The 12926-nt window shown below is 41.4% G+C and overlaps 1 protein-coding gene across 8 annotated transcripts in view; it reads right to left on the bottom strand.

Annotated features, from left to right (window-relative positions):
• SNX14 (sorting nexin 14) overlaps positions 1-12635 on the bottom strand; it is a 108604-nt gene extending 95969 nt beyond the window's left edge. For 4 of the 8 annotated variants that reach the window (XM_038002236.2, XM_038002238.2, XM_038002237.2 and 1 more), the window contains exon 1: positions 12333-12634. In XM_038002236.2, the coding sequence (XP_037858164.1) occupies positions 12333-12472 (140 nt within the window). In that variant the 5' untranslated portion in view covers positions 12473-12634. Of the gene's footprint in view, positions 1-12332 lie in introns of all 8 variants that reach the window. The other 4 variants (XM_038002232.2, XM_038002235.2, XM_038002233.2 and 1 more) reach the window with 2 other exon arrangements.
• Between the last annotated feature and the right edge of the window lie 291 nt (positions 12636-12926).

Raw genomic sequence — 12926 nt, 5'->3', positions numbered from 1 at the left:
ACCTACCCTGGGCCAAAGGGGAGCCCACTGCCCTGAAGGGTGAGTTGCAGGCCTGGCACCATTCACAAGCTGAATAAAGAGGCCTTGGGCATTAAGTAAATATTGACAGTAGTAGTTAGATTGGTAAGAGTCTAGCAGCACTCCCATAGGCTTACGGTGGTAGTTGACATGGGGAGAGACTCTTCTGCCTGGGGAAAAGGAAGAGTGGTAAGGATTTTGTCTTGTGGTATAGGTGCCAGCTCAGCCACAGTAGAATAAAGTACCAGGTAGATTTCTAGGTTTCCAACTCCTGGTCCTGGCTCCTGGATGGCATCTTTGGACCCACCCCGTATCCAGGGCCACCCTGAAGGCAAGGACACAAGCCTGGCTGGCTTCATCACCTGCTGATTATAGAGCCCTAACATAGTCAATAGCCAGATAGTGGTTACAGTGGGCCTCGGATGAGACCGAGCGCCTGTGCTGGCTTCAGGTCTGACTCAGCACACTCCTACTGGTGGTAGTCAAAGGGTTATTTGTGTCACCCCTCCCCCAGCTCCAGGCAGCTCAGCAGAGAGACTCCATTTGATTGGGGGAAAGTCAAAGAAGAGAACAGGAGACTCTACCTTGTAATCCAGAGAATTCTCCCAGATCTTATCCAAGACCACCAAGGAGGTAGCTCTGTGACTCTGCAAGAACCACAGCGTTACTGGGCTTGCATTACCCCTTAATGCAAATATGGCTGCGGTGACCAAAAATGTAGATGATACCCAAGTCCCTTCAAATATCAGGAAAGGCTTCCCAAGGACAGGATACAAACAAGCCCAGAATGCAAACACTACAACAAATAATTCTTCAATACCCAGACACTGAAAAACATCCACAAGCATCAAGACCATGCACGGAAACACGGCCCACCAAACTAAATAAAGCACAAGGGACCAATCCTGGAGAAACAAAGATATGTGACCTTTCAGATGGAGAATTCAAAATAGCTGTATTAAGGAAACTCAAAGAAATTCAAGATAACACAGAGAAAGAATAAAGAATCCTATCAGATAAATTTAACAAAGAAATTGAAAAAAAAGAATCAAGCAGAAATTTTGGAGTCCAAAAATGCAACTGACATACAGAAGAATGCATTAGAGTCTCAATAGTACAAGTGATCAAGTAGTAGAAAGAATTACTAACCTTGAAGACAGACTATTTGAAAATACACAGAAAAGACAAAAGAACAAAATAACAAAACACATCTACAAGATCAAAAACGTAGCCTTGAAAGAGCAAATCTAAGAGTTACTGGCCTTAAAGAGGAGGTAGAGAGAGCAGGGTAGAAAGTTTATTCAAAGGGATAATAACAGAGAACATCCCAAACATAGAGAAAGGTATCAATATTCAAGTACAAGAAGATTAAGAACGCCAAGCAGATTTAACCTAAGGAAGACTATCTGAAGGAATGTAATAATTAAACTCCCAAAGGTCAAGGATAAAGAAAAGATCCTACAAGCACCAAGAAAAAAGAAACAAATGACATACAATAGAGTTCCAATGCATCTGGCACCAGATTTTTCACTGAAAACCTTACAGGCCAGGAAAGACATATGACATAAAGTGCATGACACATTTAAAGTGCTGAAGGATAAAAACTTTCACCCTAGAATAGTATTTCCAGCAAAAATATCCTTCAAACATGAAGGAGAAATAAGGACTTTCCCAGGCAAACAAAAGTCGAGGGATTTCATGAATACCAGATCTACTCTACAAGAAATATTAAAGGTAGCTCTTCAATCGGAAAGAAAAGGGAAAAACCCTATATTCATCAGTCATAAAGAACACTGAAAACCAGAACTGAAGGAGACAGACAGGCAGACATACACACACACACACACAAAACCTTCAAAAAAGCAACGGATGCAGGAGCTGGTTTTTTGGGTTTTTTTTTTTTTTTTGAAAAGATTAACAAAATAGACCGCTAATCAGACTAATAAAGAAGAGAGAGAAAAATCAAATAGACACAATAAAAAATGATAAAGGGGATATCACCACTGATCCCACAGAAACACAAATTACTATCAGAGAATACTATAAACACCTCTACTCAAACCAGAAAATCTAGAAGAAATGGATAAATTCCTGGATACCCTCCCAAGACTAAACCAGGAAGAAATCAAATCCCTGAATAAGTCAATAACAAGTTCTGAAATTGAGGCAGTAACAGCCTACCAACCAAAAAACGCCCAGGACCAGATGATTCACAGCCAAATTCTACCAGAGGTACAAAGAGGAGCTGGTACCATTCCTTCTGAAACTATTCCAAACAACAGAAAAACAGGAATTCCTCCCAAACTCATTTTATGAGTCCAGCATCATCCTGATACCAAAACCTGGCAGATACAACAAAAAAACAAAATTTCAGGCCAATATCCCTAATGAACATTGATGCAAAAATCCTTAAAAAAATACTGGTAAACCGAATCCAGCAGCACATCCACCATGATCAAGTCAATTTCATCCCTGGAATGCAAGGCTGGTTCAACATACACAAATCAATAAACATAATCCATCACATACACAGAAACAATCACAAAAACCACATGATTATCTCACTAGATGCAGAAAAGGCATTTGATGAAATTCAACACCCCCTCATGCTAAAAACTCAATAAGCTAGGTATTGATGGAATGTATCTCAAAATAGTAAGAGTTATTTATGACAAACCCACAGCCATTATCATACTGAATGGGCAAAAACTGGAAGCATTCCCTTGAAAATCGACACAACACAAGGATCCCCTCTCTCACCACTTCTATTCAACATAGTATTGGAAGTTCTGGCCAGGGGAATCAGGCAAGAGAAAGAAATAAACGGTATTCAAATAGGAAGAAACGAAGTCAAATTGCCTCTGTTTGCAGATGACATGATTGTATATTTAGAAAACACCATCGTCTCAGCCCAAAATCAACTAAAGCTGATAAGCAACTTCAGCAAAGTCTCAGAATACAAAATCAATGTGCAAAAATCACAAGTATTACTATATACCAGTAATAGACAAACAGAGAGCCAAATCATGAGTGAACTCCCATTCACAATTTTTACAAAGAGAATAAAATACCTAGGAATCCACCTTACAAGGGATGTGAAGTACCTCTTCAAGAAGAACTACAAACCACTGCTCAAGGAAATATGAGAGGACACAAACAAATGCAAAAACATTCCATGCTCATGGATAGGTAGAATCAATATCGTGAAAATGACCATACTGCCCAAAGTAATTTATAGATTCAATCCTATCCCCATCAAGCTACCATTGACTTTCTTAACAGAATTAGAAAAAAACTACTTTAAATTTCATATGGAAACAAAAAAGAGCCCATATAGCCAGACAATCCTAAGCTAAAAGAACACAGTTGGAGGCATCACACTGCCTAACTTCATACTATACTACAAGGCTACCATAACCAAAACAGCATGGTACTGGTACCAAAACAGAGATACAGACCAATGGAACAGAACAGAGGCCTCAGAAATAATGCCACACATCTACAACCATCTGATCTTTGACAAACCTGACAAAAACAAGAAATGGGGAAAGGATTCCCTATTTAATAAATCATGTTGGGAGAACTGGCTAGTCATACACAGAAAACTGAAACTGGACCCCTTCCTTATACCTTATACAAAAATTAACTCAAGATGGATTAAACACTTAAATGTAAGACCTAAAACCATAAAAACCCTAAAAGAAAACCTAGGCAATACCATGCCGCACATAGGCATGGGCGAAGACTTCATGACTAAAACACCAAAAGCAGTGGCAACAAACACCAAAATTGACAAATGGGGTCTAGTTAAACTAAAGAGCTTCTGCACAGCAAAAGAAACTATCATCAGAGTGAACAGGCAATCTACAGGATGGGAGAAAATTTCTGCAATCTATCCATCTGACAAAGGGCTAATATCCAGAATCTACATGGAAGTTAAACAAATTTACAAGAAAAAAACAAGCAACCCCATCAAAAAGTGAGCAAAGGATACAAACAGATACTTCTCAAAAGAAGACATTTATGCAGCCAACAAACATATGAACAAAAGCTCATCATCACAGGTCATTAGAGAAATGCAAATCAAAACCACAATGAGATACTATCTCAGGTCAGTTAGAATGGCAATCATTAAAAAGTCAGGAAACAACAGATGCTGGAGAGGATGTGCAGAAACAGGAACACTTTTACACTGCTGGCGGGAGTGTAAATTAGTTCAACTATTGTGGAAGACAGTGTGGCGATTCCTCAAGGATCTAGAACTAGAAATACCATTTGACCCAGCAATCCCATTACTGGGTATATACCCAAAGGATTATAAATCATTCTACTATAAAGACACATGCACGCGTATGTTTACTGCAGCACTATTCACAATAGCAAAGACTTGGAACCAACCCAAATGCCCATCAATGATAGACTGGATAAAGAAAATGTGGCACATATACACCATGAAATACTAGGCAGCCATAAAAAAGGATGAGTTCCATGTCCTTTTCAGGAACATGGATGAAGCTAGAAACCATCATTTTCGGCAAACTAACACAGGAACAGAAAACCAAACACCACATGTTCTCACTCGTAAGTGGGAGTTGAACAATGAGAACACATGGACACAGGGGAGGGGAATATCACAAACAAGGGCCTGTTGGGGAGCAGGGAACTACAGGAGGGATAGCATTAGGAGAAATACCTAATGTCGATGATGGGTTGATAGATGCAGCAAACCACCATGGCATGTGTATACCTACGTAACAAACCTGCACGTTCTGCACATGTATCCCAGAACTTAAAGTATAATGAAAAAAAAACAAACAACAACAACAACAAAAACCACTGAAAACCAATAAGCTAAGCATTCAGAAACTTGGGGGGAAACCAATAAATCCAATCACACAAAAAGGAAGGAAATAGTCAAGAGCAGAAATCAACAAAATAGACAACAATGACAAATTAACAAAATATAAGCTAATTCTTTGGAAAAATTAATAAAACAACCAAACTTCTAACTGGATACTAAGGGAGGTTAGTAGGGTACCAATTATTACTCTAAAAATTGATAAAGAATAATCATTTATCCTACTTTTCCAATTTGAACTGCCTATCAGAATAACTAAATAGACCTAATGGATGGAGTAAAGCAATTCTACAAAAAAGAATTCAAACTTAAAAATACAGAAGAAATGAAAGAATTAGAGAATAACCGTGTTGTAACCCATAATTAAGTAACTGATTCAGGAAATAAATAAATGGTAAAACCAAAGAGTAAGTTTGTTGGACACATTACCAGCTGACATTAACTGAATCCATTAAAAATGAAGCAACCCCATCTTACATATCCACTGATGTGATGCAATGGAATGTACATGGCATCACTAAAGTCTTCTTGCACCACTCCCCCACTTGCACCACTCCCCCCACGGGAAAAAAAAAGAAAAAAAACTACATCCAATTGAGCCTATAGATCAAACACTCTGACTACCAAAAATACAAATGTGAGGATTAAAACACAAGACACTACAAGGAAACCATCAACAAAATCCAGAATGTGAACAAATGATCCAGTTTCCTCAACGAGTCAATGTGAAGGAGAAAGAAAAGGTGAGGAGGGACCTTCCAGATCAGCAGTTGACAAATGATGGCCTGTGGGCCAAAGTATACCTGTTTTTGTATACCCCTCATACTAAGAAAGGTTTTACATTTTTAAAGGGTTTTTTAAAAAGAAGAATACGCAACAGAGACCTAGCATGGTATACAAGGCCTAAAATGTTTACTACCTAACACTTTACAGAAAAAAATGTGTCAACCCTTATTCTAGATGATAAGACATTTAGAAAAGCTTGAGATGTAGCAACCAAATAGGAGTAGAACTTGTTTAGATATCAATTAGAACAACTGCACTATACATTTTTACTCAACAAGGAAAATTTTATTATGGAGTAGTTATTAGATGGTATTAACCAATTATTGTTAATTTTGTAATACAGTTTTATATAGAAGTGATTTTTTTTTTTATTTCTATCTTTTATAAAGACAGGGTCTTGCTCTGTCACCCTGGCTGGAGTGTCGGGGCACAATCATATCTCACTGTAGCCTTGAACTCTTGGCTCCAGCAATCCTCCCACCTAAGCCTCCCAAGTAGCTAGGACCATAGGCTGGCTATTTTTTCATTCTTTTTCTTTTTCTTTTTTGGTAGAGGCAGGGTCTTTCTGGCCAGGTGTGTAATTCCAGCACTTTGGGAGGCTGAGGTGGGCAGATCACTTGAGGTCAGGAATTTGAGACCAGCCTGGCCAACATGGCAAAACCCCATGTTGGGAGTCTAGTAAAAACACAAAAATTAGCCAGGCATGATGGTGCACGTCTGTAATCCCAGCTACATGGGCCGCTGAGGCACAAGAATCCCTTGAACCAAGGAGGTGGAGATTGCAATGAGCCAAGATCCTGCCACTGCACTCCAGCCTAGGCGACAAAGTGCGACTCCATCTCAAAAAGAGAGAGAGAGAGAGAGAGAGAGAGAGAGAGAGAGAGAGAGAGAGATAGCATTTTTCTATGTTGCCCAGGTTCGTCTCTAACTCCTGGCCTCAAGTGATCCTCCCACCTACACCTCCCGGAGAGCTAGAATTACACACATGCGCCACCTCACCCACTCTACAAGACGTTTCTTAAAAAGATTACGCCAAAAAAAAAAATATGGCAAAATATGGATAGTTGTTAAAGTTGAGTAATGGGTGCTTGCAAGTATTTTACACTCTCTTATGTATGCTTGGAAATTTTCAAAATCAAAAGTTAATTAAAAAGATAAACTTCTAACAAGATAGATCAAGGATACAAATATATAAAACACAGAATGAAAAAAGTAACCATAGCTATACTGAAATAAAAAATAAGACTATGAACAACTATATATTAATAAATGGAAAACCTATAGAAAATAACTTTAAAAATTTTTTTTGAGACAGAGTCTCGCTCTGTCACCCCAGGCTGGAATGCAAGTACATGATCAGAGCTTACTGCAGCCTCGACCTCTTAGGCTCAAGTAAGTGATCCTCCCACCTCAGCCACCTGGGTAGCTGGGACTACAGGTACACACCACCATGCCCAACTACTTGTTTGGAGAGACGGGATTTCGCCATGTAGCCCAAGCTGATCTCAAACTTCTAGGCTCAAGTGATCCTCCCACCTTGGCCTCCCAAAGTGCTAGAATTACAGGCATGAGCCACCACATTCCACCTTAAATAAATTTTTTAAAAGATAAAAATGCTGGCAACTAGTTAGTGAAAAACTAGAGAGTTTGAACAGAGCAATTATCATTAAAGAAATTAAAATAGTGATTAGAATCCTGGTTACCAATAAAAGGCCCCTGGCCCAAATGGTTTTACCAAACTTTCACGAAATAGATACCTACCTTATACAAACTGTTTCAGTGGGGGCGGGGGAACTGCTCATTTAAAGGGCTAGGCCAGGCATGACAGCTCACACCTGTAATCCCAGCACTTTGGAAGGCAGAGGCAGGTGCATCTCCTGAGGTCAGGAGTTTTTGGGACCAGCCTGGGCAATATAGTGAGACCTCGTCTGTATACAAAAAAACTTAAAAATTATTAGTTCAGCCTATAGTCCCAGTTACTGGGAGGCTGAAGTAGGAGGACTGCTTGAGCCCAGGAGGTGGAGGTTGCAGTGAGCCAAGATCATGCCACTGTCTAGTCTGGGTGATGGAGTAAGAATATCTCAAAAAAATAAATAAAAGGGCTAATATAATTTTAATTCCTAAGTCTGATAAAGACATTATTGAAACATTGGTCTCCCTGCAGTCAACAATCCACATACAACTTTTTCCTCCCCCAAAACTTAACTCCTAATAGTCTACTGTTAACCAAAAGCCTTACCAATATAGTAACAGTTGATTAGCACTTAATTTGTATATGTATTATATACTGTATTCTTACAATGATGTAAGCTAGAGAAAACAAATGCTATTAAGAATATCATAAGAAAGAGAAAATATATTTACTATTAAGTGTAAGTGGATCATCATAAAGGTCTTCATCTTCAGTGTCTTCACATTAGGTAGGCTGAAGAGGAGGGGCTGATCTTGCTGTCTGAGGAATTGCAGGGGCGAAAGAGGTAGAGGGGGATGCAGAAATGGCAGGCATACTCGATTTTATGGAAATACATCATAATTTCTGCCCGACTTTTTTGCTGTTTCATTTCTCTAAAAACATTTTTATATAGTACCGATCTTTCTTCTACCACTTGCTTTAGATTCAGTGCCAGTATCATAGAAGGGTCCATGTCATAAAAGAAGTCAAAAGCAGTCTTGATAATTGAAAACCTTCTGCCAGATTGTCTACTGTCAGTTTGTGTTCTGGCACCACTGCTTTTTTTTTTTTTTTTTTTTTTTGAGAGTCTCACTCTGTCATCCCAGGCTCAACTGATCTTCCCCACCTCGGCCCCCCGAGTAGCTGGGACTACAGATGTGTACCTCCAAATCCAGCTAAATTTTTTGTATTTTTTGTAGAGATGGGGTTTCACTGTGTTACCCAGGCTTGAACTCCTGGGCTCAAGTGAGCCATCCACCTTGGCCTCCCAAAGCACTGGGATTACAGGTATGAGCCACTGCATTTGGCCTGTGGCACTGTTTCTTCAAAGTCTTCTTCCTCATTGTCTAGCACTGGTTCCAAAGCACTCATCTTTATCAAGTTGTATTCTGTTAATTCCTCTGGTGTGATGTCTACTGGCTCTTGAATTTCTCCAAGATCCTTATCCTGAAAGACCTTTTTGTCATATCCACAATCTCTTTCACGATTTCCTTGATTGGCTCTGCTGTAAATCCTGTGAGGTCATGCACAACACCTGGGCGTAGTTTCTCCACCAGTAATTTACTGTTTCAAGCCTGATGGCTTTTACGGCTTTTTCTATAACAATGACCGCATCTTCAATGGAGTAACCCTTCCAAACTTTCATGATGTGCTCTCTACTGGAGTTCTCTTCCACAGCACTGACAATCCTTTCCACAGAGTACCATGTGTAATGCCTTAAAGGTCTTTATGATCCCCTGGATTTAGAGGCTGAATTAGAGACATTGTGTCTGGGGACAAGTAGACCACTTCCATGCCTTTGGTGTTGAACTAATGGGGTTCTGGTTGGCCAGGGGCACAGTCCAGTAACAAAAAAATTTTTAAAGGCAATCCCTGCTGGCAAGGTACTTCCTGACTTCAGGGACAAAGCATCAATGAAATTAATTCAGAAAGAAAGGTTCTTGTTGTCCAGGCCTTCCTATATAACCGAAAGACTACCAGTTTTTTCCTTCAAAGCTAGGGGGTTAGACACTTCATAGACAAGGAACCCAACTGCATGTAGATAAAACAGTAGAATTAGCGTATACCTTCCTGCCTTAAATCCTGGTGCTCATTTCTCTTCCTTACTAATAAATGTCCTTTGTGACATTTTTTCCAAAACAGGTCACTTTCATCAGCATTAAAAGCCTGTTCAGGGCTGCTCTGCCTATGGTGTAGCCATTTTAATCTTTCGCTTTCTTAATAAACTTGCTTTCACAAAAAAAAAAAAAACACGCGTTCAGGAAGATATATTTAATACTCTCTCCTCAGTGATTTTCTGAATGGTGTTTGGGAACTCATCTGCTGCCTCTTGGTCAGCAGAGGCTTTTTCTCTGGTTCTCTTGACATTTTTCAAGCCAGACCTCTTCCTAAAATTATCAAACTATCCTTTGCTGGCATTAAATTATCCAGTTTTAGATCCTTCTCCTTCCTTTTGCTTTAAGCTGTTATACAATGACTTCACTTGTTTTTGAATAGCATTAGTCTATGTGTACGCCTTTCTCATAGTAATTCAGCCCCCACATAAAAACTAAATTTTCAATACAACATAAAAAGGTATTTTGCAAAAAGTACAAAGTTTTCACACCTGCTGGCATAGCTGCAGCAACGGCTTCATGAATTTCCTTTTCTTTTTTCACAACGGTCCTTACACTCGATTTATTTATCTTGAAATGGCAAGCAATAACAGCTGCAAACCTCAATTCGTAGTACATATCAAGCATTTCCACTTTTTCTGTAATGTCATTACTTTTCTCTGCTTCTCGGGAGTACTCCCAGTATCATTAGTGGTACTTTGTATGGATCCCATGGTGTTCCACTCGGATTTCTGACTTCATAGGGGTCAGTGGCCCTAATCTTTGCACTGTTCAAGGATCAACTTCATATAAAATTATTTTTTATTTCATCTGGCATCTGAGAAGGGCCCATGTTTTCTTGTATAACAACATTTCAGAGATACTCTTATCATCTGTGTGTGTGTGTGTGTGTACGTGAATATACACATAAGTTTCTTTTTTAATCACACATATACACTGAAAAGCATGCTACATACACCATCCGGCACCTTCCAAAAGATTTTTCCTGCAAAAGGGATACATAATCATTGCTTTATTCAAGACAGTTCTACAGTATTTAAAATCACTTTTGCTGACTACAGCAGGAATAAATGGAAAACATCAAAACATATGCAAAAACAGCTTCACTCATAAACCCAACCACTCAAGTAACATTTACGTGTATTTCCTACCTTCTCTGCATAAAAGAAATACAGGGTACAGGTTAGATGGTATACAGATCAGATGGCATCCTATGACTTTTTAATAACACATAACACTCAATGTTATGACCATAAGTAGATGACCTCAGAAATCTAGTTCAACCTGCTCCTACTAGAAGGCTGTCCTACCTTAGAAACCTAAACTGACCCAATTACCAAAAGAGGTAGGTAAGAATCCACGAACAAAAGTTAAATCACATGGGCTGGGTGCGGCGGCTCACACCTGTAATCTCAGCACTTTGGGTGGACCACTTGAGATCAGCAGTTCGAGACCAGCCTGGCGAACATGGTGAAACCCCCGTCTCTACTAAAAATACAAAAACATTAGCCAGGCATGGTGGTGCCCACCTGTAGTCCCAGCTATTCTGGAGGCTGAGGCATGAGAATCACTTGAACCCGGGAGATGGCGGTTGCAGTGAGCCGAGACCACATCACTGCACTCCAGCCTGGGCAAGACAGTGAAACCCTATCTCAAAAAAAATAGAATAAAAATCATATGAAGCTTACATTTCTTTTGTACTAAACCCGTTAGCCTAGCTTGGAATATCTTCCAGATGACAGAAACCAAATAATAATTAGTTTTCCCTCTGTTAAGGATCCCACTTCTCCCACACTTCTACAGTTCAAACATCTCACCATTACAAAGCACACTTCTCAGTAAAACATCAACTACTATTTAAGCTCAATAATATTTAAACCAAGAATCAACAAGAAAGCAAGGCCATTTCTAGGGAAGAACTCTAACTTCAACATAGTCACAAATAACGGTTATGCCGGAGAAAAATGAAGTTACCAAACTCCTTGTGCATTCCTCCGTTGCTATCCTTGGGAATCAACTACCTTAAGATAAAGAGTAAGAATGGTTGCCTGTTCAAAACATCAGAGAAAACAGTATGCGGATGCTGTCAATGACAACTCTCAGATTTTCTTCCACCAAAAGCAAATCTGGTGTTAATTTTAATGGAAAAGTCTCCTCTACTACCAATTGCATCGCAACAATTTCTTGAAACAGCAAAATTAAGGAAAACAAGTCTCTTTCGAGGGCAGAATCTTCTGACTTCAAAATGTCAACTGAATTTACCAACTTTAACCTTTCGGAATATTTCAGGTTTTTTGTGGTGGGGGAGGGGGCATCAAGTCCTCTTAAGAATATTCTAGGGACGTTGCGACAGGTACCACTTTGCTTTCTGATTTCTGTCCAACAAATCTTTATGGCCGTCTGTTTTATTCAACAATACTGAGGGAAAAGCTTCAGCTGCAAGCTGAGGGTGTGGGGAGTTGGGGGGGGATGGAAGAACGCGCTGGGGGTGTGCGGATTCTGCCTAAAATTGCAGCTACGATCGAACCCTCCTCCGTCAGCTGACTTGACTGTCTCTGTACAGTCTCAATTTGAGTCGACACACGGATTTCACTTTTGAAAAGCCACGAAGATGAAGGACTCGTTTTGAGAAATGGATGAGAAAAAGGTAGCTCAGGAGACGAAGCAGCCTCGGGAAAGGAGGCAATCAACCCCACCCCACCGGCCTGTGCTTCCGGCCCCAACGCTCGGACGAGCTCCCCGAGGCCGCTCCTCTGCGGAGCTCGCGCTCCCCACTGGACCCCAGTCCCGCAGCTACGCGGTTTCTGCACGGTTAAGCAGCACGGGCCGGGCGTCTGCAGCTTCGGAGAAAAGCCGCCGCCCCGGCTCCGCGCTGCGGCGTTACCTGTTAAGAAGCAGGGAGGCGACGCTGAGACAGAGCAGCAGGAAGCAAAACAGCGGGTACTGGCGGCAGATCTCGCGTCCCACGTCCAGCCGCAGCCGCTGCTTCAGCTTCTCCCCCATCGTCCGCACCCAGGGCACCATCTCCGTAACTGCGAGGCCGAGGCTGCGCTACAAGCTAAGCCAGAGGTCAAGGCGAGCCCCCATCCACACCTCGCGTCCCCGCCCCACCGACTCGGCGGCGCACACACACAGCCGCCTACCGGCAGTCAGGCGCCGCAGCTTGCGGTCGCGTCCGGCTGGGCCCAGCCCCACGCCCCATGCCCCCCGCCGCGCGTGCGCGGCCGCCGTCCCCAGCCGACCAGATGAACGGCCGTAGAACGTGCCTGAAGTCGTCACCCAGCGCACGGCCTCTAGCGTCTCGCCGCTCCGCCCTCCTGGCCGGAGTAGCGCGCAGTCTTCCGTGGAAACTCTGACAACACTGGCGACTGGCCATTTCCGGAAATCAAAGGACAGCCCCAGGACCCGGTAACTGCTGTATTGCGGAGGAGAGGGAAGAAGGTTGTGGCGAGCCCAGAAGAAACTACAGCCTCCCGTA

This window comes from Chlorocebus sabaeus, chromosome 13 (genome assembly GCF_047675955.1).
Source record: "Chlorocebus sabaeus isolate Y175 chromosome 13, mChlSab1.0.hap1, whole genome shotgun sequence".
In the NCBI taxonomy this organism is placed as follows: Eukaryota; Metazoa; Chordata; class Mammalia; order Primates; family Cercopithecidae; genus Chlorocebus; species Chlorocebus sabaeus.
Note: the sequence above shows the minus strand (reverse complement) of the source record. Positions and strands in the feature narration are given on the sequence as shown.